The 26454-nt window shown below is 34.4% G+C and overlaps 2 protein-coding genes across 3 annotated transcripts; one reads left to right on the forward strand and one right to left on the reverse strand.

Moving 5' to 3' along the window:
- Positions 1-427: 427 nt before the first annotated feature.
- LOC131158074 (uncharacterized) lies at positions 428-18815 on the forward strand. Of its 2 annotated transcripts, XM_058112640.1 has the most exons (7): positions 430-578; positions 982-1074; positions 7119-7347; positions 7759-7850; positions 9470-9539; positions 11748-11855; positions 18577-18615. In XM_058112640.1, the coding sequence occupies exons 1-6, from the start codon at positions 492-494 to the stop codon at positions 11828-11830; spliced, it is 654 nt and encodes a 217-aa protein (XP_057968623.1). In that variant the 5' UTR covers positions 430-491; the 3' UTR covers positions 11831-11855; positions 18577-18615. The 2 variants fall into 2 exon arrangements, with proteins under 2 accessions (XP_057968622.1, XP_057968623.1); XM_058112639.1 differs by lacking the exon at positions 9470-9539 and having other exon boundaries at positions 428-578; positions 18577-18815.
- Positions 17293-18236, reverse strand: LOC131158075 (uncharacterized). Its single transcript, XM_058112641.1, has one exon. The coding sequence runs from the start codon at positions 18117-18119 to the stop codon at positions 17397-17399; it is 723 nt and encodes a 240-aa protein (XP_057968624.1). The 5' UTR covers positions 18120-18236; the 3' UTR covers positions 17293-17396.
- Positions 18816-26454: the final 7639 nt, after the last annotated feature.

Raw genomic sequence — 26454 nt, forward strand, 5'->3', positions numbered from 1 at the left:
TCTCTTACTTTCTTGGATAACAAAATATAAAAATGTGGATTTTTTGATGTTTTCCTTTCTATTTTCTAATATTTTTTGAGTTTCAAACAAAACATAAGAGTCCCCTTTAGATTAAAGATTTTGGTTGGAAAAAGAAAAGAAAAAACATAAAAAGGAAACTCATTTTTTACCATATTTTCCTTTTATACCAAATACTATTAAAATAAAATTTTAATTTAATATAGTTAAAAATTACAAAAAATTAAATATAAATAATATCTAAAATTATATTTTTATTCATTCATTAGAAATATATATATATATTTTTTAAATTTATCTTGATAACTAAATATGAAAATTTGAAGTTTTTTCAAAATTTTCTTTTCTCAATTTTTGGGGTCATCCCTGTCTTTTACCCATACATAAGACCTGAGGCTTGCGCGTCACGAATCAGGTTGGAGTATTGTGCGGCTTCATTCCTCGTGTGCTCTGAGCGGCAGGGCAACCAAACAATGGCGGACGATGGGAAACCACTCAAGCCAAGACGTTCCCCTCTTAAAACCCTTCAAATCTACAACGCTCCCAACTGGAAGCGCAAGGTACAAACGCCCGTCTGATTCCCTCCCCTCTCCTCTTCACCATCTCTAATTCCCGCCGACGACCATTCTTCTCTTGTTTGCTCTAAAATTTTTCTCTTCTTTTTGTTCCCTTGAATTTTTCCTAATTGGAATCAGACACAATGCCTGTATGATACTGATTGCTCGTTTTCTTTTTCTTCTTTATTTGTTTGGTTATCCCTTTGTTTATTGTGTGTTTGCTGGTCGTTGTTCTTTTGTTTGCGCGAGGTTTGCATAAGAATTGATTGTGGGTTTGTTGTGGAGTTACTTTTTACCTCACTAATTTGATTAAATCTTGTTCGTTTATTGCTTTATTGATTACCCATTAATTTCCATTTTTTGGGTAGTCCTGGAGTTCTATGAATTTTGTATTGTTGAATGACAGCTGAGGGAGAACTGCTACAAAAGAATCCGAGAGGATAGAACCCACTTGCTGTGGAAAATGAGATCACCTGCAGATCAATCTTTCAATAAAAAGGTTAGGTTCCTCTCTCTCTCTCTCTCTCCCTCTTGGAGAATCTGTCCTGTTCTATATGTTTCAAAACTATGGACAATGCATGTGAAAATTTTACCTTTATAGTGTCATAGGTATTGGGCTTTGAAATTTTTTGTTGTTTATAGCAATTATAGGCTCTTTGTTCCATCCTAACGAGCATGAATGATTGTTTCTCTTAGGGAGTGTTTGACTAAATTAAGGGTTAATTTCTGATTGGTGAATCAATTTTAGATATCCCAAGAATTCTTATATGAGAGAAGAGAAAGGAATAGAAGATGAAAAGAACAAGGTGTACCCATAATTGAAAAATCGTAATATTAATAAATAAAAGAAGGAAAAATAGCCAATCTACAGTTGATGGAACTTCATATTGTCTGAATACAACAACAACAACAAAACCAAGTCTTAGTCCCAAGAAGTGGGGTCGACTATATGAATCATTTATCACCAATTTATGTGATCATGGACCATTCATATTGTCTGAATCCCTCTGGAAATTCCTATTCTTTCCCAGCCCTAGCCCTTCATCTTGTTATCTATTTTAACAATCTGTGCACAGGAATAAACCCATACAGCCATACTAAATCCATTTTATCAAACAAATCTTATGCTCTGATGTAGGATGGGTAAGGGTGGCCTAGTCCCACGGTTTCAACCCTCACACAAGCACATAGACACAAGACACTTTGATTTAAGAACTCAATTAACTAAACATAAACACAATAAATCAAGCTTCATTTCACATGTTGTTGAATTTTTAAACGGTGCATGAAGAAATAAGTCCCAAGAGTTCTTTCACAAAGGAATCAAGTTATATGCAACAAAGATGTTATTCAAAATTTTAAAAATTTAAGTTCTATTGTTAGCAAGCAATATTCCCGCAATTGATTTTAAACTAACAAGTATCAATATTGAAGTTAATGGATTTAGGTGTGGTATTCAAGTATGGAATTTCAGGCTTTCAAGCAAAGATTTCAATATTACCAAGCAAATTGTTTGGATGACTTGACGTTGTTCAACACAAGTCTTAGACCATGCCAGAAAATTCCTTGGAACAAGCTTTAAAACACCGAGACAAACGTAGCAATGTAATGGAGGGGAAGTGGAACTGCTGTAAGTATCTAATGATCCAAATGAATGCTGAATTTACGAATCAAAATGATGGTTGACTTGATGATATTCTACATAAGATAGAATTCTCTTGAAGTTGTTCGCGCAAACTTTGAAATGTAATATGTATGCTGCAATGGAATGGTGGATTGTTGGCCTTGGGTGTAACTTGGTGGTGGCCGTGTAGGTGATGGAGGGAAGTCGTGAAAGTGGGATAGGGCTGGAGTCGCTGGATAGAATAGTGGTCTCTCACAACCTGATCTCCGAGGAGAACAACGTAGCCTCTCACTACACAATCACATGGATTGGACAAAGCTTAACAAGCTTCAACAAAGGAATTTTCTTTCAATATCAATACTTTTTTCTCTCTCTACATAGTTCTTGCAATGAAGGGATATATATATAGCTAGCATGGGTGGACAAAGCATTAATAAGCCTAGCTAGCATGGGGGGACAAAGACATTAAACAACTAACAATTCCCATACAAGCATGGGAGACACAAATAATAAAGACACCAATGTACTAGACATAATAAATACTCACACAACTTACAACACTCCAACTTACAAGACATATTAGATAGCTCACAACTTACTAAACACATTAATTAGCTCAACTGACTAGACCTATTAAATACTTAGCACACTTGCAAGCTAAGTTGATTCAATAATTATTACAACTTAATATCTGCAATTATGTCAAAGGGGAGGCCCTGCCGTGGGGCCCAATATGGAACCGTGTGGGGCTCACAAGACCATGTGGGGCTCACATGTGGGGTATTAATCTCGGACTTGCTTTGGCATCTCTGTTGGGGTCTTTCTCACATTGGAACATCTTCTAGATACTCCATAAGTTCCTGCGAAGCAACGAACGAAAGGGGCATCCAGAGGTCTTCCATGTGTTAACATGTCGGCAAAGGAAATGTGAACTTGCGGAGGTCGTCCACGTGTCGTAATATCTGCAAAAGAAATGTGGACATCTGGAGGTCATCCACATGTCATAATGTCTGAAAATGACATGGGCAACGAATGCTGATCCCCATCATGTTCCCATATTTCTGAGTACATTTCTGTATTCCAATTCTAAGTTCATGATTTTATTCTAAAGAGCGTGCAAACAAGATATGTTGACCTATGAATCTCTGGAAACATCTTCACATGCCTTAACCCTTGCATCTTGGACCTCCTCATTATAAAAATTATTGGCACTTTCCAAATAACATGAAATTCTTTCTGAAGCATGAGAAGCCTTATAAAGCAGACTGTTCATATGGTAACCATATTCAGCTCGTCCTGATCACTGTCAGTGATACTGTCAAAATCACTCCCCTATTCAGACTCATCGCCCTACTCTTTGCACCAGCACAATCACCAGGTACATCTTGCTTCTCCTTTCAATAAAAAAGCTGCCAACAGCATTTCTTCAAAACTGTTGGATATCTTGATTTGTGTTGCTGGCCTACAATCTTATAGCTTATACTTTACAAGGCTGTAGTCAAGTCTTGTTACCTTCTGAATACTCTTATTAAATTGCTATGTCGCTGCTCTCTGCTGGCCTGAATTGTGGGGACTGAGAAGAAACTTGATTGGAATCCATTTTACTTTGCATCTACACATTTGTTGGGAACTGTCCTTTTCCCTTCAGTTTATACCTTATACAATTGTGAGCCAGCATCAACTGAAAGGGGGGAGGGGCGGGGGAGGGGGGGGGGGGGGGGAGAACTTACTTGAATCTTCCTTTGAATTTTGTTCCAATATGTTATCCAATCTAGCTTGAACCGCCATCTTCCCCAATATTACATCCTATAAATCAGAATGTTTTCCTTGCTGAATTTGATCTGCTTCACAAATGGCATCCTCCTTTTATTTCATGCCCTTATTAACAATAGTGTGGCATGTTGTCTACCAAGTGAATGAGTTGTTGTTCCTCCAACACCCCCCCCCCCCCTTCTCTTGTAATTGTGTTGACTCAAATAATGATAGAAGAAGAGAAGATGATAATAAGGAGGATGGAAGGTGGGGAGAGATTTTTTCTGTGTTTATGTAGTTCTGGTGCTCCTTTATGTTCATGTTTCTTCAACATTTGATTTCACTCTGGGTTTCCTATGAACATCGATTTTTTGTAAGAGATAAAATTTTCAAAAAGACCTTTTAATAAGGTTTGGACCAAATATGAGGCAGCCTCATGCCTTAATCCATTAGAGACCTATTAATTAAGTTAGTTTTAGGAACATCTTTAAGTGATGCTCCAATCAGGATACTTCAATTATTGCTCTTCTTATATAGAACCTTGTTCCAACCATGACCATACCTCACTCCCATCAAATATTTACCTCCGAATTTTAGGCATCTACCTAAGTGTATTATTTTCAGTTAAACAAAGACTAAGGTACAATATAATTTTATATTTTAGTTTGCATGCATATGCCTAAGTGTATTATTTTCAGTTAAATAAAGCCTAAGGTACAATATAATTTTATATTTTAGTTTGTATTTTATGCTTTGGCCTATGTTATGCATAATTTATACAGATGCTTCCTAGATACTTCTAACCTTTCACTCTTCCACATATCTTGCTTCCTTGCACCTGCATCCCCTTCTATTTGTCTAAATATTGTATTAAGAGGCCCAACTGCCCTTTTAATCAAAGATCCCTCCTCTTCCTCACTCCATGTTAGAGAAAGTCTCTCATCCACAAGCCCTAATAATAGTCTTAGAAGAAGGAAAAATAAAGAGGAATGAGCATAAAGAAGCAAAGTTTTAAGTAATATGGATGCCTAAAGAGAAGTAGCCCTTTACATGCCCTGTGCTTGGGAGCTTGGAGTTTGAATCTTGGATTTTTGTGGTAAAGAAGCAAAGTTTGAAGTAATATGGATGCCTAAAGAGAAGTAGCCCTTTACATGCCCTGTGCTTGGGAGCTTGGAGTTTGAATCTTGGATTTGTGTATATTTTAAGCAAAATATATTGTACAAAATTGTGTTGGGTTTCCATCCAAATCCACACAAATCCAAATGCAAGGCCCAAAATCTATGCTCCCAAACACAACCTTAGAGATTTTGGTTGACAATCATATGATCTCAAAAGCCAACATGCTTAGGATTTACTATCCAGTGGAACCCCTAAGTAAGTTAAAGGCCAATCAGGAATATAACAACCACCTATATATACAAAATCAAACAATCATCTCATTCAAATAGTGGCTGAAATAATATTGCACATGTTAATTCTCAAACCCAAGACCCCCTAAAAGTATGTAACAATATAAAGGGAAAATATATGATATGATCTTCGAAAAAAAAAAAGGCAGGAAAGAAGGATAAGCTCCAATGAGAAATTATACATTTTCGTTATTAACAAAATGACATTGAATGAAACCATTATCAGTCTGCAAATCATCTTACTCAAAATAAAAATGGAAAGCAAAGAAGTAGATAAAGGATCACCCACGTGTCCTTTGGAGGCTGAAGATGAGACTTGGATTCCCCATTGAAAATGTAGAAAAAATTTCTGGGGGTGTAACTGATTAGGTTCAGTCAGTTTTTAAGGGTTTTATGCACTTAAAACTTTTTTTTTTTCAATTTATAAATACCCTAAACGAACCAGTTCAAATCTATATAATAAATCAAACTGAACTCAACTGAACTGAACTGGTCATACTCAGTTTGGTCTAGTGAGTTAATGTTGCTGAAGGCATCAGGTTCAGGTGCAATGCTTTACTCTGCAAGCATCCAAAAAAACTTATGTGAATCAATCATATGAAACCATGTAAGCAATATATATACTTGGCTCGGTTTGGTTTTCACAATTTTTCATACAATTAAACCAAAAACCGAATTGAATGTTTCAGTTATTAGAATTTCCAAGAGAACTGAACCAAATAAATTTAAAACACCAACTGGTTTGGTACAGTTTATTTATTTATTTATCTGGTTATTTTTCAATTCTGGTCAGTTTTCTTACACCCCTAATATGCTGGAGAAAGAACCTTAATCCATCTATTTTGTGAAGAGTTGCCCCTTCCATCTTATGAAGAAAACCTCAAGTATAGTGTTTTTCTAACACAATTCATTTCCGGCTCCCTTTAACACTGTCTACCACCTCATTCGCTACAAAAGCAACATTCTAAATTTGTTGCCCTCCAATAAAAGAAATCCGAATATTAGATAAAATATCGATCTTATACACCCTAGTAACTATACCAGTAGGCCTTGAATCCCTCATCTTAATTAAACAATCTTCGGAGCTAAACTAATAAAAGTGGAATTCATTGCTCTTACCAATTTCATCAGTAAAAATATTCTTTAAATGTCTTAATCACATGATTCCCTATTACATCTTGGCAATCCTATAAGGAAAAATAACTGTAAAACGATCAGGCTGTAGAGTCTTCTTATCCATCCATCCCAGAAATAGCTTACCTCTTTTCTTCCCCAAACGCATGGGGCTCCAATCCAAGCCCCTGATCAGGCCAAAAATCAATCTCCTTTGGGTGAATATTTCTGTAGAAACTAGTGATTTCATCAACAAATTGAATCTGAACTTTTTTTAAACATTCCTGAGTGAGTTTCCAAATATTTAATCAAATGCTTCCTTGTCTTGCCATTAGAAAACCCGTGAAACCATTTAGAATTACAATCCCATTCCCTGGCCTACTTGATGCTAAGGTCTCTCCAATTAATCTCCTCTTTCAGAAGCAATTCTATTAAGCGATTCTATGGGGGGCTCTCCCATCAACTTGATTGTTGGACAGTGGGGCACAACCTGCCAGGCCACCAGTCTAGTCCAACCTTTTGTTTTTAAAATTTAATTTTATCTTCTGTTTGGATTTATTTGTCGTCCTTGTGGATTTCTTTTGTGCCTCTAGCCTTGCATTTTGTTGATCAATTGCCTACTAATTTATGTTTCACTGGGTGCAGGAATTCATTCAATATACTTTTCAGGACATTGTTTCTGATGAACTGAGAAAAATTCAGGACTCTTCACCGAGTGGTTTTTTGGATATCTCAACTTCTACAGCCAAAGATTATGATAAACTATGGGAATATGATGGTGTTCATTCCGCTTATCAAGGTGAATGTGAGGAGATAATATTAGAGATGCAAAAGATTTTTTACGAGGACCTCAGGGCTGAAGCAACTCGAACAGGTAAAATGCATGTTATTTTATAAAAACAAGTTCAATTAAATCTTCCGAATGTATTTCTGCAAAATATCGTGCGTTGCTTTAACTACCAAGTGCTTCTTGGAGAAGGGTAAAAAATTTTAACAATGAAATACTAGGGGCAAACTTCTATATGTCAACCCATGTTTTGCATGAACTATTTTTAGTGAAGAAATATCATGTTTTGCACACTATTTTTTTATCTCCTTATTATGAAAAAAACACCGGTTTAATTAGGTCAAACAATATCTGATTCCTAAGCTGATTCCTTGAAGCCTATGAGTCCCTGCCTCCACCCCCCCACCTCTCTCTCTTTCTTGTCTGTTTCCTGAAGGGACTACTTTTTTTGGCTCAAATCATCTTGTTGAACTAGATGTTTACTTTAGCTTATTGCAGAAAAAGAAAGCCATATTGGAACTTGGGAAGATGAAGAAGATGAGTACTTGGCTCGGGCTGTTTACGAGCATATGCATTTGAATAATGAGCAGGTATGAGACACACACTCATGAGTGGCGTACATGTGGAATTATGGATATCTTTTAACTCAAATATCTGCATCATTTACTCTATGGTTCATGCTATTCATTAAAACATGGGATGTTACTGGGGAGTACTGTGTGCTTGAATGAAGGAGTGTACCAATTAGAAATTTGTTATTTGATGACATATAGATTCTTGTATATTGATTTTTTTCTCACTGATGTTTGCCTACATTTAACTGCACAAAAATAAAATATATCAAGCTTGAGTTTTGGCCAAAATATTAGGAAAGGTGTAAGGAGGAGGATATTACTACACATTATAAGAAAAGATTACTTGTATAACTGTACTGTTGTCATCATACATGCTTATGGGGCATTATTTAGGTTTCTTGCCCTGCCTTGGCAATATTGGGCTGGGTTTGGAATTTTTCAGTATAGACTGGGTGGATTCTCCTGATTTTAAACCCAAGCTGTTTTGTTTCTGGTTTTGCTTTCAACATGTTCCACCAATTTACTCATGAATCGGTTCACTTACAGTGTATACTTTTATATAATCTTTATGGAAGTATGCATTTCCTTATATTTGGATGGGGTTTGTTCAAAGGGTGCGTTTAGATATTGACATGGAGTTCTGAAACCTTGTATTTGGTTGAGTCTTATTCAAATTGTGTTTTTCTTAGTGTCACTCTTGGGCAAAATTATTTACATCAAGTCATCTGTTATCAGGGCAATATTGGTGGTGTTTGCTCTGTTACCAGCTTACTATACTGTTACAACAACGACAAACCAAGCCTTAACTCCCACTATACTCTTAGATAGCGCCCCCCCCCCCCCCCCCAAAAAAAAAAAAAACTTACCACTTGATCAGTATTTTTTATTCCTCGTACAGCTTCTTGTTTCAGATCATGTTTGTCATCTCAATGGGTTCAAATGGACCATAGCTGCTTTTTCTTTCAAAAGAAAGGGGGATTAGGTCCTCTTATTCTAGCCAATGTAGAGTTTTCTTGTCTGATTTTTACTTTATACGTGGCTAAGCATTATATGTTCAACTGTATGTAGGCTTGTAGTTGACAAAAGAATCTGGTTTTTTTATTTTTTTTTTATTTTTTATTTTTTTTATCAGTAAAGAATTCTGAAAATTTGTATAGAGTTGACTTCATAACTTATTTGCAAGTCTCTCTCACAACGCCTGAATGTGCTGAAGGGAGATCCTTGTGGAGGCCATTCATTGGTTTTTGTACATTTCAAACCAACTCTGAAGAACATAGAACTTTTATTATTAGTGCAATGATTTCTAATACCTAAGGCAGACTTATTATAACATCTCAAGTTTCAAATTACTAGTTGCCACATGCTGAGTGATGGATCCACGCAGTGGGGGTGGTGGGCACCCACTCACTCTGCTTTCTGAAATTATATTCTATATTGTCATGATTTTAATATTTTTCATTAATATTACAATATTGCCCACTATAAAAAATTTCTTGTTCCATTTAGAGGCCTACTGAGATTGGGGAACAAAATATCTGCAGCATCCTCTTTCCAAAACCCTTTCCTATCTCATTTCAGGTTTTAAATCTAAGATCATCTATATCAATTTGCGTGGTTTTCCTCCATGTCCAAAGGTGCATTTGTTTCACAAGACCAAGTTTTACAAGACTGAACTAGACCAAGCAGAATGCTGGACCAGCTATGGTAGCTATCCTGTCTTGTGTTTCTATATATGGAAATCTATTTATTTATTTCTTTTTGGTTTTTATACCTGCAAAACTCTTAGCCGTTGTCGGCCTTTCTTATTCTTTTCTTTTTTACTTTTGTTTTTTGTTTTGTATTTTTTTTTGTTTTTTTTTGGGGGGGGGGGGGGTGGTGGGTGGGGGGACACTCTGTACCATATACTTGGGCTAAGGACCCTCATAACTTGTCCAATCCCATATTTTGGTTATAAAGAATCCAAGCCAAGCTCCTCCGTTGCCAGCGAGGCAAATGCACCCCAAGAGATAAACTAACTTCTACTAATTATAGGATAAGGAAAATATGTTAAGAAAGATGGTATAAAATATTTTATATTACAAAAGATGTTTAAGATATTTCTTCACTTTTCTCATATTTTAAATATTAAAATCTTGAAAAGTACGACCTCAGCTGTACCCTAAGCTTTAAGATTTCAATCAACTCTATAGAGCGCGCTACAATAGTATAATGGCATCATGATAAGTTGTAACAAGGTGGACAAAAAATTAAAATTTCTAAAAAGGAACATTTTTAAAATAAAATATTTATCTAACACTGAGTTTTTATTTTAAATTTTTATTTAGTACTGAGTTTTAGAAATTAACTCAACTTTCATACAAATTATATTTTGATAATAAGTTGGTAACATACTTTTGTGTAATTTCTCTTTTAAAAATGTCTTATTTTATTTTGTTCATTGAAGACATACATGCATTTTTATTTACAAAGTATACAAATTTGTTTCTTTCTTTATTTAGATTTTCAATTATAGGTGCTAAATCTACAATTTATTGGTTGGAGTGTCTTCCAAATATTGAAATAGAAAAATGATAGTTCATGTAAGTATAAAATTTAGTGTTGCAAATATATTTAAGAATGTATTTTAAGACTATTTATTATCTAAAATATTTACATTTTTAATAAATATAATTTTAAACTAGAATTTTGTTAACACAAAAATGTTATGCCTTGGCTCTAAAAATAGGTCAATTAACTCATCAAATTGCAAAAAATGTGAAAAAGTACGAAATTATGTATTTTCTTTATCAAGTCAAGTCTCACCCTCACCCCCACGAAATCTTGGCTATACCACTGCATCAGCATGTGCACAGCTTAGCCTGTTTTAATGAATGATCTTTAAACCATACTAATTCTAGTCATCTTAAAAATTATGGTTGTGATATGGCAACTGTAAGTTATCTGGATGAGATATAACTGCTCGAACTTCAGAGTTTTTTTTATTTTTTCTGGCGCAATGATTATGGAAGTACTGTTGTGCAACTTGAGCATTTGACTGTAATCTGCAGAAGCTGGATGTACACCAACTGCAAGGTCTCTACACAACTGAGTCCAGTGGCTAGAAAACCATCCTGTCAGGAAGAAATTATGAAAGCAAATGTAGACATTATTTATAATATATATAGTAGAGAGAGAGTTTTGTTTTGTTTTGTTTTGTTTTATTTTGTTTTTTTTTTTTTATATAAAAGAACAATTCTACTAAGAAAAAGAAAAAGAACAAAGAAAAGGAGGATAACAAGATATCCTCCTGCATTAATCCAAAACAAAATCAATTTATTTATTTATTTATTTTTTAAACTGCAAACATAGCCTGCCTACTCTTTTGAAAGGAGCCAGTTCCAAGGCACTCCTTTAGGAAGACCATAAGAAAAACACCATAATGAAGTAATAAAGACAACTCTAGTCCAAACCAAATCAGGAGATTACACTTGCTCCTTAAAAAAATCCTAGCATCACACTCCAACTAACTACACAACACAGTTGCAAGAATAGCACTTCTGAAGCATCATTGCCTCCTTACTACAACCAAAACCTTTGAAACTTCTGAGTTGATCCTCTATACATATGAATGCTCTCCAAAAACTCCAAAAGCCTATTCCAAGTGCACTCAGAGAAAGTACATTACAAAAGTATGAGCACTTTGTCTTACCATTCTGAAGGAAAATCACACAAACGTCTGGAGATAATGCTCTATAGGGCCTTTGTACCTGTAACAAGTCTTTAGTATTAATATTAAGGAATGCAGAGGCTTAAGACTGTTAAAGATCTACTTAGTTGTCATTGCCTCTATATTTTTCATTTTGTCACTGCCTTCTTCCATCCTGGTTTGAAATAATAAATAAAGGACTGATGCATTTGTAATGTTGGTTGTAGGCATGCAAGGAATTTTGGTGCCCCATCTGCAAGAAAGGAGAATTGCAAGAGAACCACCATCTTATTTATTGCACTCATTGTGAACTTCAACTGAACAAAGCCGATGAGGTTTTTTCCTTCTCCTCTATATATCATTATTTTTTGATTTTCTCTTGCATGCTAAGAATTCACCATGTTGTGTTGCGATTTGCATTTATTTAAAAAAGCAACTTCATAATGACTGTGAAGGAAACCTGCCTTGAGGGATTAATAGATTATTTGTTGGTGTGAAAATGAAAGTAACAAATGAGCAAACAGTTTAAAAATTAGGAGTCATAATGGTCATAACAAGCACAATCCAGTGAATGTGCAGATAATATTATTTCCTTGAATTTATATTCAAGGACTTTAATACTTTAAAAAAGTCAACATAATTGTTGCAATTTAAATATTAAGCTAAAATTACATATTAATTTAAACAATGAAAAAGGAATTGAAAATATTTTTGTGGTTTATTTTTTAGCAAGGATAAAATAGTGAGCAACTGAATAGTGAAATAATTTTGTTCAGTATTCCTAAAAATTTAGACATCCTTCCAACATGCTAACTAATTCCAGCATTGCATGCCTTGCAAGACTGATAGAATTTTAAACATTCAGTCGTGGTTGGAACAACAATCATCCGAGTGGGAAAAATCTCCAAATATATTTTGTTGTAGAAAAACAAACTTTATTTATATAGTAAAGGATATACAAGGAGGACCAGAAATCCTCCTAAAATATACAAAAAATAAAAGTAAAAACAAGAGAAAAACAATAAAATACAGCTAGTAACCATGTTATAGATCAGAGAAAATAAAACAACTAAATCATCCAAATGAGAAGACCTAAAGCAATGCAAAAAATTGAATCCTGTCCCACATGAAATCAGCAGGCATAAAACAATCATTGAAAATGCGAGCATTTCCCTTGAGCCAAATCACCCATAAGATAGCAAAAGCTGCATCTCTATAGTCTCTTTGCATCCTTTTTCCTCCTAAAACCTCTTAAAACCATGAGCAAAAATGCCTCCAAAGAGATACCAAATATAATGGCTCTGTGCCCAACTCCAGTGAGATATTGTTCGCTTTGGTCCAATGGTCTCACAGGTTTGTCCTATAAAAGGTGCCTCACATAGTTGGAGCTCAAACCCTCCTTATAAGCTCAAGATCTTCCTAGTACACATCTTATGTGGGGCCGCAACAAGCTCGCCCATCTGATTTATGACGTCCTCGTCAGTGTTAGAGTGATCTCACTAGTACATATCCAATGTGAGACCGTGACAGGCTTTCCCGTCTAATTTCTGACCTCCTTGTCAGAGTGACTTACACCTCTGTGTAGGATTCACTTACATGATAATATCCTCAGGGTGGCTCTGATACAAAATGTAACGATCTTGGGCCCAACTTTGGTGAGGTATTGTCCGCTTTGGCCCAATGGGAATCTTGAGACATAACCAACACTCACCAAATAAACCACACAGCTTATTCCATGAACACAAAGCAACAAAATGGTGAAAAAACATTTTCAAGAAGATTTTGTTAATTTTCAAATTTCTTCTCACTACTTTTTCAAATTGGCATTGACTACATAATTTAATGGGTCGAAATGGCCAGCTGAATGATTTCTCAGGCACACACTTGCACACGCACATCTTTTTTGTGGTGGTGGGTGGGGGAGAGGGGGTTCTTGAGATGAGTGAGTCAAATTCTAGACCTTATGGGTGCATTTTGTTTGGCGGCTAGGCTAGGCTAAGCTACAGATTTGCCCACAACACAGCACAAGGATTGCTCTGGCCAAAGAGGGGCTTATACTTTTTTGATGTGGGATAGGGCTGGACAGTCCTTGGGCCACCAGTCAACCATGACTAAGCAAAGAAAATGATGATGCCTTGGTCTGCTTTGCTGTGCTTATGTTCTCCAACATCCCCCAACATGCTCTGCTCGTGTTCCCTGACGTTTCGGCTCAGGAGTTCAAATTCCACTGACGTGTTGTAGATCCGAAACCTCATCCCAAACTACCACTTCTTTATCTGTGCTTAATCCCTCAGCCTGAACGACTACACCAGTCTGATTCCCACCGCCCTCCTTTTATTGAATGATCAACCGATCCTAGTCATCTCATGTCTATAGTCACGCACTTGGGAATTGATCATGAACAATCTTTGTCCCCATCCTGTCTCTCCTAAAAATCTCTAGAAAAATTTAAACAAGCATGGCTGTTTTTACTCATAAATTCTTCACCTAAAAACAAAATGAAAAAAAAAATCTTTCTAGTAACAATATTGGCACTGGATTTGCTCTATGGTGAGCCATGTAAAGTGAGAGGGAGGATCGGCGGGAGGGAGTGAGAATGAGTTCAAAGGGTACTTGAGTACTTCCAAAGAACAATGTTATGGTTCCACATTGGATGTATATTAAGCAGATCTTAACCTTATAAGTTTAGTTCAGACTCCAATTATGTGAGTTGTCTTTTGTAGGATAAAATCGTGAGACTAGTGGACCAAAGTGGACAATGTCTCATTGGAGTTGTGTCAAAGACCATTATATTTAATTTGAGAACCACCTAGGGGGTGCTATCATGTCATTGGATCCTACAAAAAGTCGTGGGTCACTTTAGTGAGGGTTCCACATTGAATATGTATTAGGGATATGAGGTTGGCTCAGATAGAAAATAGGTAGTGTTGCAGTCGATGGATAGAGGACGTCAGTGGTCAAGAAGGGGATTAGGAACAAGAAAAGTGCCAGAAGAATCAAGTTTTTTATTTTTTTAATTTTTTTAATTTTTTTAATTTTTTTAATTTTTTAATTTTTTTTTTATTTCTTTTTAATTTCATCTCTAGAATTTGAATTTGTATTAGATTTAGATGAAATTAGAAATTGAAAAATCCAATCTAGCCAATTTAGTGGTGGTTTGGTATCATTGTCAAAATTTATGAAAATGAAAACAAGAAATGAAAAACTAAAAATTATAAACAAAAACTAAAAATTGAAAACTAGTAACTTGTTTAGCTAAATACAAATTAAAAATAATAAATTAATGCTAAAAATTATTATAATCACTTAGTATATTTCAAGTTTCACTCTACAAGAACAGTCTTATTGTATGTGATAATTAAAAACTAGAAAAAAAAAATTGTAAATAGATTTTATTATTATTTTTTTTGAAAAATTTATGGACATTCTATTTTAAGTATACTTTTATTTTAATTAAAAAGCATGTATGAAATAAATGATTTAAATTTTTTTTTTTAAAAGTGAATTCTAGATATTAAAATATCCTGGAAATAGGGTGCCAAAACAATTAAAAAAATTATAAAATATGGTTTTTAGTTTTTTAACAAGCAGCTGAAAACTAACAATAGAAATTAAAACTGAAAACGTAAATAAACACGTTTTCATAATCTTTTTTTTCATTATATAGAAAAGATAACAAAATACAGAAAATAGTAACGATACCAAATAAATCCTTAGTCTTGTAAACCTTAGCTACCAACCCCACTGTGCACCCTAAAACAACAACAAAGGCTTAGGCTGGGTTCTACCACGAAGCTAACCACACTCCTATAATCCTATTGTGGTGTATATCTAGTTTTGAAATTTATGTAGTAAAAACATTTAAGCAGTATTTTGTTTTAAATTGTTAGTGAGATTTTAATGATCAATCTATTTTTTTTGAACCACAGTTTATTTTTATTTTTATTACTAAAGTGTTAATGGCTAAATTGATATTTTGAGGGCGTATATGATCGACAAATGCCTTCAAAAATTTAATATTACAAAAAAATGTGTCAAACATCATGGTTTGACTACTGTTCACTATACATTTGCAAGTTTTTAGCTTAAATTATTTTGGATATAAAGAAATAAATTAACGCATAAATTATAATAATTTGGTATATCTGCTTTGGGATTTGTATGGCTGTGTGCTGTCTATTAGTGGGTATAATTATTTTTTAGCTAGCTTGCAAATTTTAAAATATGAAAGTGGTTTTTTTTTTTTCACAAAGAAAAAGTTCTAAAATAAATAACTGATAATTTTGCACAGGTTTTATGCTTAAAAATAATACTAATCAATGAGTAATTTGTTCATACAAAAAAGGTGGTTCTCATTTCCAAGAACATAATAAATATACAATTCCCTTTATTAAAGTTTGAAGTTTTAAAAATGCAAAGAAAATTGTTTGGTTGAAATATATGGTCATTCCTATTGTGAAAATGCTGTAGCAATCTACAATTACAGATATGAGCATAAATTAAAATAAGGATTAATATTTTTAAAAACTTCTTGTGGGAAAGGAATGATATAGACTAGTTAACATTCTGAGTTTTATTATTAAGAAATTAATGTCAAAAAAAAAAAAACTTAATAGGAACATTAGTTAGTGTTTGAGAACATAGATTTTAGGTTTAGATTTAAATTTGTGTGGATTTGGACAAAACTCAGTATAATTTTGTACTGTTTTTTTCCAAATTCGAAAAATTCAAATTCAAAATCTGAAATTCATGCTCCTTAAGAAAAGCTTAGTCTTTTTCATGATATGATCTTTGAAGGTCTCTTCTTCCCTCTCCGACCAAGTACCAACCTCTTGGAGAACATATAATTGCATTGTATGTGTGCAAGCATGTTGTAATAATTGTTACCATGTCTCATTTCATTATTTAAGACCCCATAGCATATACATGGATGCACTCACTTAAAATACATTTTCCAAACGGCTAAACTAATTTTTGAAATCTAAAATTAATTAATTTTGTGAATAAATTAGTACTTTGAAAGTTTATTTGAACAGAATACTTATTATGAAATTTCTGGAAGAAAATTGAGTATCTAATGTTGAATTGATGCAATTCAGAAAAATTCAAATCAAATTAAGTAAAGACAATTAAGAGTATATCTATACGATTAATGAAGGGAAGAGGAGATAATTTTGGATCAATTTTTTTCCTTGTTATTCCTAAAATGGTAATCAGCCTTACAAGTTATTTTATTTACAAAACTTACAAATCATGAATGGATAAGCAATTTAATAAAACAATTTCAGTTTTACAATTTTAAAATGATTTTTCTAAATCTCTTGCTACCTCCATTAACGGTTTAATGCCCTCATAATGTACAAAACTTCCACTCTTTCCCACAAAAAAGAAGGCTATGGAGCACTCATGTAGTCCATGCCCACTCTTTCCTCATTATGTGCTCAAGTAACACAACCAAGAACATTCTACAGTTCTTGGTTTTGTTTTTAAATTCCTAAATGTCCTATAAATGTTCTTCTACTCCTTACAAAAAGAAACTACAAGGGTATAATAGTAGAAAGAAGAAATAATTTTTAGAAAATTAAATCCTGATTTTTTTGAATATTCAAAATGCTTATAAAAGTTACCCTCTATGCTCAAAACAATTGCTGAGTTGTGGTTATATTTAAGAGTGTTATTTCACTACAAAAATGTATAGTTAAATAGGATAGATAAAAAAAAAAAAAAAGTATAATTATTTTTATGTGAAAAACAAAGAGCTGGCGTGGCATGTATGAAAATTCTCCATTTAAATTATCAATACTCACAATGTCCATTATCTTTGTGCATGTGTGTGTGAGTATATATAAAAGAATTAGGCAAAGAAACATAAATAATTAATATCCATAATCATAAACAAAGTCTGAGACACCAAACATGGCCGAGAGCACCAGGGAGAGCACGTAGATAGTAACCCCTATGATTGCCACTGCAAAGATTGCCGTGATTGGGTTCTTCAGCAGCTCCCCTATTGGCTGCAAAACAGTGTAAATAGCACCAGTACTGACCGTGAGGAAATAAAAGAAGTATCTCCTCACATTCTCCCAAAACTCTTCTACCAGTGGCCCGTCAGGACCCAAAGCCAAAGCCCTTTGCTCATCAATTCCCAGAAAGAACAGGGCAATTCCCCAAGCAATTGCCCCACAAATCACATACCTGCTGGTATACCCAGATGCCCAAGCCAGAGGAAACTGAAACCCTTCTGATTCCAAGGATTTTGGGGCTTTCTTCTTGGTTTCTGGGGGTTTTATTGCTCCCGGGTGAGCTTTTTCCTTAGGAAGTTCAAGTAGAGAGGGGTTTATGGCAGGTTTATGCTCAAATGAACAAAGCTGAGGAAACCCTTCTGAGTCTGAGGATTTTAAGTGTGCTTTCATGGCCTCCGGAGGTTTTTTGGAACCCAGGTGGGTTTTCTTCCTTGGAGATGGGAAGGGGTTTATGGAGGGTTTTAGATGGGATGTGGTTTTGATGTAGATTGGAAATGGGGGTTTTGCTGGTGGGTTGGTGAAGTTGGAGCGTACTACTAAATGGTGGAATTGAGATCTTGGTACAAAGTTCATCATGTCTCTGTGAGTTGTTCTGAGCTCAGAGCATTGGTTGCTTAATGTTGGGAGTGAGTGAGCGAGTGGCTGTGGTGAGTTCTACAAAGCAACTCCTTATCCTCAGAAAGTGTGGAGCTGAAACACTATTGGGCCTATAATATATTAGTCAGCATTTGCTGTGAAGTCCAGCTGCCTCACCCCACCACTAATTTTAAATCCTTTATACAACCTAGTTTTTATATTTTTCACTTAGTTTTCACATAATTAATAATAAATAATTCTTTAATTTAATTATCAAAGAGAACAAAAATAAACATGTAAAGAATTAATTAATTAATTAATTAATTATATATATAAATTATTTGAGTGTACAACGCACGTGTGTGGGATGGCTAGTATGTGGTATAGAGTTGAATATGAAATTTATAGATATTTTAATGCGATGATCTGATTTTTCTGAACTGTGTTGAAATTATAGGTGAACTTGGATATACTGGGTGTGCGACTGGCTGAAGCTCATGAAGAACATCTTGACAGGGGTTGCAGATTCAAACCCGTGTTCTGCATTGAGACCATATTTGATCTAACTGCTCTGTATATTCAATGTGATAATTGCAATACCTTTGAAATTGTAATATAGCTGCCTCCTTATTTATAAATAGACACTGATAGTATAAGATCAAATGTATATTTAGAAAGTTCTGAACTTCTGAACTCTTTGGCAGTGTTGTCCTAAATTGTGCAAAATGATGGGGCAAAAAAAAAAAAAAATCTCTGTAGTCAATGTTATGCTTTTAAAATTAGAGTAGGTTTTTGTAAAATATGTAGTTTGTGAAATTTATAAAAAACACTATTTGAAGAATTTTTATCTCAGCATGAATCTATAATTTAAAATTCCGAATTAATCTCTTTGGTGAAGGGAAGAGGAATTTTCAGTTTAGAGCTAGGACTTTTGTGGTTTAATAGGCGTTTTTGATATGGATTTATGGAGAAATTTCATAAAACCACGAGTGTTGTTTTTGGTCCATGGTAAATGGTATTTACTTAAAATTAAATTGGCAGATTGGCTTCAAGGGTTCTAGTTTATTTATTGTATAGGTTTGCCCTCAAAATATTAATCATCTCAATGTGCAAAATATCTTTTCTCTTAATAGGGATTTATTGTTGTCCTCCAAATCCAAATGTTTTGTGAATGTTGATCAGTGTTTGTGAAGCAAAAAAGTAAATTTTCCGTGCAGTCCAGGGAAATCTTTGTACGCCTCCATTACCTTTTGGGTGGGAGGTGTACACCCCATAGAAACTATCTACTTGAGATTGCCCGTTGGTTCGTTACTTTTGACATAAGGTTAGAATTCTGGCTCCTTCAAAATAGTATCTCACTTTTGGTTCGGGCTCTCTTGGAAGGAGGCCTTCTTAGCCCTCCGCATAAGTTGCGTAGGAAAGGTCTAAAGCCGATCCTAGGAATAGTAAAGCTTCATAGGGTTATAGGTGACATAAGAGCCATCTCTATTTTTTTTGCTAGGGGATCCTTACAATTCCTTTCAATTCGCTATGACCAAGAAATTAAATGTGAATAACTCGTCTTCCTCTTTGAAACAAGGGGCACTTCCGGTTCTATTAGTGCTTTAGCCGGATGGTTCTCTCTTTGGAATACAGGTTCAAGTTCTAGAAAACATATAGTGTGGTTATGAACTCAAAACATCTTTGGATTTGATTATTTTAGTCTCGAGCTCTTCATTACTACAACAATTATTATTCTTATTATTAGTATTAATTGCCCTTTGTAAAAATAAATTGATGAAACTGCACATCATTTGTTCCGCAAAAAGGTCCTTTCAGCCTAAACATTTGGCAAAAAGCTAATAATGGTCTCTTTTCACCTAATAATGAATTGTAAATTGGCTTGAGAAGATAGGGAAGCAAAATTTACAAAAAATTGCATGAAAAACCCAAAGTAAAGGAATAACATTGCATTTCAACATAGGAAAAACAAGTTCTAGGTTAGAGTCTAGAGAGAACAATAGTGACTCACTGAGGGCATAGGCTAGTTAAAATAATCAAACTTAGTGTTTTTATCTGCGACCTCTAGATCTCTATATGCTGAGTCATTCTTGGGGATTTTGAGTTTTGGTGATTTGTCAAAGTGTATTGTTTTTCATTATTAGATGGTATGGGAGTATCAATTTTTTGGGACTTGAATTTGAATTTGTGTGGATTTAGAAAATTCAATACAATTTTTGTTGATTTTTTGAGTCCTATCTCATTTTGATTATGACAAATCACAACATTTCACTTATGTGCAAAGTGTATGTGCAGGTTTATCTTCTGTGAACACAAGTGACCAATGCAAAATGCAAGTAATGTAATACCTAAACGAGCATATTTTGTGGCGTATTCCATGAAGATGCAAAGAGTAAAGCATGGAGATTTTATGATTTTCAGTTGTAATATTAATTAGGTTTATATTGTGCATGCATGATCATTTGATTTAATTTGAAACTCTCTCTCAATCTCTCAAAATGACCAAGACCTTAGATTGACCTTAGGATCCCAAGTTTTTCATGAAAACCTTTTACTCAAAAAGTTAAACTTATACCAAAAGGTTTAAATTGGTTTTAAAATCAAACAAGGGCAACAATCATTTTTGGAATGAAAAACTCCAAAACAAGTTTTTCAAAATCCCTCTCATGTTTCTTCTATCAAATTGATGAGCACTTTTCTTGATCAATCCGTTCTCATCTTAAACAATGTTCAACATGAAAGTTGTGAGATTTTCTCTTAACTTTCTTTTGATACCAAGAAAGTCTCATTTGGAGTTTTCTAGAAAAAGTAATGTCCGAATTACCGAAAGGTGTCCGTAGCAAAAAATTTCATACATGTTTTTGCCGCCTCAACGATGAGCGATTTTCTTAATACTTATATTAAAATGTGTTCAACATAAAAGTTGTGGAATTTTATCTTAACTTTCTGTTGATACCATAAACGTCCAATTTAGAGTTCTATAGAAAAAGTTATGTCCAAAAAACTGAACGGGTTTGAGCATATATCAAATTCATATATCTTGTTTGAAGAGCTTTTTGTTCTTGAGATTTCAAAGGAAAAATTTTGAAGAAATTATTTTCATATTTCTCCTACTCTTCTTGAAAATATTTTTGTTGGAGAAAAACTCTTTTGGGTTATTTTTGAAAGGCTTGAGCATATATTTACATTCATATATATATATATATATATATATATATATATATATATATATATATATATATATATATATTGCTTGAAATTCTTCTTGTATGTATTTCAAAGGTCATTCTTGAGGCAAATCATCTTTATCATCCATTTGCAAAAATCATTTTAGGAGCAAAACCCTAACTTCTCTTACTTTCATTTTGAAATTCATTTTTGGAGAAAATCCTTGGGTTATTGAAGAGAGTCTTGAGCATATATTCATTATATATATACTTGCTTGAAAGGTTTCTCACATTTCATATCTCAAAGATTATTTGAGTATATCATTTCCACACTCTTATTTTTATTTGGAAAATTATTTTTAAAGAGAAACACCATACTCTACTGAGCTTCAATTGAAAAATCATTTGAGAGTGCATATTGCTTTTCATTTGTACAAATTAGCTTATTGAAGAAGCATTTGTGTTGAACACAAAATATTTTTCATCTTATTTGTATCCCTGCGGTTCGGGTAGTGAACCATGCAAGGCGTGGGTTATCGTTTGGAGAGGAGGGCTCCATCCTACTAAAGGAGTGTGTAAAGGAGGGTTCCATCCTATTGAAGGAATGTCGAGCATGGGGTATCACTGGGAGAGGTTGGTCTGCCTATAAGGATTGATGTAGAGGGTGGCTCCGCCCTATTGGAGGAGTGGTATAGCGAAAATCCTTGGGGGGTTTGCCCAAGGCGAGGATGTAGGCGGAGATAGCCGAACCTCGTTAAAAATCTCATGTCACTCTCTCTCTTCCCTTATCTCTTTATCTTTCCAGCACTTGCATGTTTATATTTAAATTTTTGTGATTATTATGAATGCTTGATTTATACTGTTGTGATTGATTGAGAAACCCGAAAATATAAATATAATGTATGCTCAAGTATTTATAGTTTTTGTGATTACTGGATTAAGCATATACCTGAAGAGTGATTGTGTTTTAAAATTAGGGCAAACAGTGACCTAGATTTTAAAATACTCAATTCACCCCCCTCTTGGGATTACACCATTCCTCACTTGGTATTAGAGTAATACCAAATTAGTCTCAATGTTGTATCATATTTTAACTAAATTAACACAAATCCAAAACTTCTAGATCCCAATCGTATGCTCTTGATGTATTTTCTGTTTTATAAAATATTGATACAATATTTGAGAAAGGTTGAGGACCAATACTAAGAATAAAATTTAAGCTAGGAAAGATACATGCATGCACATATAACAAATAAAGGAGGTTGATAAGATTTGGCACTCTGAAAGGATTCTTCAATATCAAGTTAGTATGATACCTGAAAAGGGAAATCAATAGGTTAGGATAAATGCTTCATTAAGGTCTTTCTATAGACGAAATGAAACCCTAAAACAAGCCTATAGAGGCTTTTCCACATGCGAGGACAAGTGACAATTAAGGTACCATACCTCAAGCTCATCTATAAAATTTTAGGGATTCTACTCTTGTAACTCCCCAACCCGCCACGTGGGGTCCGGAGTGCTAGTAAAACATATACGTCTCTTTGATACCATAAATACTGCAACTCGCCCTAACTAGGGAATCCCGGGTGCACTTGTCATTAAAATAAAACCATACAGCGGAAGAAAATACCTCAAACATATTACCAGAGTTCTAATTGTTCCCAAATACATACATACATAACTCCATATCACGATATTACAACCCAAAAAGAACAAAAACTGTCTCACCAACTCTGACAATTACTATTAACTATCTAATCCCAGCCCTATATTATGCTAGGCTTGATTCCCTATAGGACTTGAAAAATGATTTGTATAATGGGTATAATGGGGTGAGACACTTCTTAGTAAGACATATTATATTATTATCAGTGTGTGGCTAGCATGAGGTTTCGTGTAAACACATTACTGTCATGATTTAACTGTATCTGATATGACATTTTAAAACTGTATTGCACTATATATTTGAAAATACATAATTTCAGAATAATAAACTGTCGGCCCAATATAACCCATTTTATAGCAAATTTGTCTATATATGCTTAGAAGATACAACCTAAACTATTGAACTAGCGTTGTGACGCTTTCACATACTCATACAACATGTTTCCCCCCATGATGGGTTGTGCGGCTCGAAGGCTGAACTCAGCATATGGCCGGCTAACCATAGCTGAGTCAGAAAAGGTCGTAAGTACGATTGTGCCTACCCTTAACCTGAAACTACATCAGATGGGGTCCTCGAAATTGCCTTGGAGTAGTACTGTACCCAGGTCTCCAATCGACTATCCATCACCACACTATCATCCTAGTGTGATTCCACCACCTCCCAAAACTAGCTACGGTACCGTACTCATAATACGACATCTCATATCCTTAGCGTTCTTAAATCATATATGACAATTTACATAATAATACTGAAATCATAATTCATTTTTCATAACATTGTATAAAACATAAGTTGTTCATAATTCTGTAAAATATCTGCCATATTCTGTCTCGGTATAAAATTAGCATATCAAATCTTGGCATTTAGCCATCATACAAAATCTTGGCTTACAACTGTCATATCACATCTCGGCCTATAGCCAGCACATCATCACACAACTTATAGCCGACACATCATACTATATAAATATTCCGTTTATTTATGCCATTTTAACTTGTTCTCATGCCACACAATCTTCATCTGATAAATTATAAATCAGTATATCATATCTGTCATATTCTTACAATTATATCATCTACTGAAAAATAGGTCATACCATACTACTTATTTGCTTAGTTGAAAATACGAGTTTAATTATCTCCACAAATTTTATTTGATTAATGTATATATATGTATGTAAAGGAAAAACGAAGATTATCAACCCTACTCACTTTGATTTTTTATAAAACACGGATAACAATTCGGAATTAATAATTTCAATCGGTCAAAACATTCAGAAAATCCAGTACTTTAGTCCAGTAATCTTATATTCAAATTTAATCGGTTGGTTTCAAAAATAATATCTATTAACCGAACCTCAGTTTAAATGGTTGGATTAGAAAGTAAAAGTCGTAATCATATGTATATAAACATATACTGCATTTTAATCGGTGAAACTTACAAAATTAACTGACATAATATAATCCCCTTACCTGTTCTTAAAGAAAAAGTCTAAAACCTTCAAAACCATGAAAACCCTAACCGCACGAATCAACCGAATATCGACGGCCTACGTGCTGGGAGAAAGGAGAGATGATCGAAGAGCACTCGAAGATGATCCAGGAGGCTTACGAGAGAGAGAGAGAGAGAGAGAGAGAGAGAGAGAGAGAGAGAGAGAGAGAGAGAGAGAGAGAGAGAGAGAGGATATGAGAGTTATGAAAAATTAAACATAACTTAGCCTTTAAGTAAACAGGACCATAGGAAAACCGTCCATGCTTTTTCTAGGCTTAACAAAACCGTCGACGGTTTGGCCCTTAAACAGCTCTTCATAGTTTGTTTGCAGGAAAATCATCGACAGTTTTTTTGATCCTCACGAAACCGTCGAAGGTTTGGTCCTGGCCAAACCCTTTTTCCTCTTTTATTTTTCCTTCTATTTTCTTTTATTTATTTCTTTATTTTCTTGGTTCGGGTTACTACAATTCCATTTACCCCTTGTAGCTCTATTAGAATTGGTGCATTCCCAAAAGGAGGGTGAATTGGGTATTTAAAATTTTCTGCCTAGGTTCAATTCAAATCCACAAACAGTATTTCCTAGCCTAGAGTCTATCTATGCAAATACCAATTACCTAGGAAGAATTGAACTGAGCAAATATGTAAAATAATTTAAACAATCTCAATATTTCACAATCATTCACAATAATACAAATATAAGCGTATTGCGGAAATTAAATTGCGAGGGAAAGAGAGAATGACACACGATATGTTATCAGGGTTCGGCAACTGTGCATACGTCCCCGCCTCTAGCTCGTAAGCCCAAGGATTCCACTAATGCTCGCTTGCGGGTGGAATGACACCGGTTACAACCTCCTCTCTTTATTGGGTGAGGAAAACCCTAAGTCACATATACAGGCTGACCCCAACCTTTACAACCTGATCCTTATGAGTTAGATCAACACCCCCTTAGGCCATGCCTGGAATACAACAATGAATATAAAATTTTCGTACAATTCAAATGCTTCTCAACTAAGCAAATATATACTAGCAATAAGCACAGTACGATCAATGCACTCAAGTATGATAGAGAATTAATGCTCAAGTGAGATTTGGTTAAACAAGTATATTAGCTCACACCAAGATGTGTATCTATATGTATATGTGAGTAAGTGAGATCCTTGATCTTTGATTCTAGAAGGTATATTCACAATATAAACAATCAAAGAATCTAAACAACCCAAATCAAATATCTCAAAGATATTTTTAAATGACAACCACAATAGATATCTTGGGTTAAAAGCTTGCAAAGAAAATATCAAAGATAATATGAAAACTTTCAAGTCTTGCAATTAGGATGCCAAGACTCAAAAGCAAAGAAATGATTTTCCCAATCAATAGTTACATATGAAATACTATGGGAATAATCACACCAGAAAAACTCACAAAGAAGATTTTATCAAATATGTATTTGTGTGAGAGTATATGCCAAGGGAAATGATGTAAGATAACACACACAATTACAACAATCAATTTCCCCATAGCTTGCAATTAATTTGCAAGTGAGGAGTTTTAATAAAATGATACTCTCCATTTCAAAATGGTTTTACCAAAGAATATGAGAGAGAGTATGAAAAATTAGGCTTGAAAAAATGGAGTATGGGAAAATGAGAGTATAAAAAATTTGAGAGGATTTTTGTTAATCAATTTGCTAATCCCATACTAATCAAAACAAATGAGGGGTATATATAGAATACCTTTAAAAAATAGTCATTGGGGATACATTAGGTATTTTGAAAAAGTTTAATTAAATTTTTAACCCCAATTAACACAGTTAATTTTCATGAACCCGAGAGGTTTGGTTGCCCGATTCATAGGGTTGGTCGCCCGAACTAACACAAAGCTCATATTTTGTTTGATTGGCTTAGAATAGGACCGGTCGGCCGAGCTAAGGTGAAAAACTAAACCTTGGTAGGTTTGGTCACCCGGTTTAGGATTTGGTCTGCCGATTCTTGCTATTTGGTCGCCCGGG

Source organism: Malania oleifera, chromosome 6 (genome assembly GCF_029873635.1).
Source record: "Malania oleifera isolate guangnan ecotype guangnan chromosome 6, ASM2987363v1, whole genome shotgun sequence".
In the NCBI taxonomy this organism is placed as follows: domain Eukaryota; kingdom Viridiplantae; phylum Streptophyta; class Magnoliopsida; order Santalales; family Ximeniaceae; genus Malania; species Malania oleifera.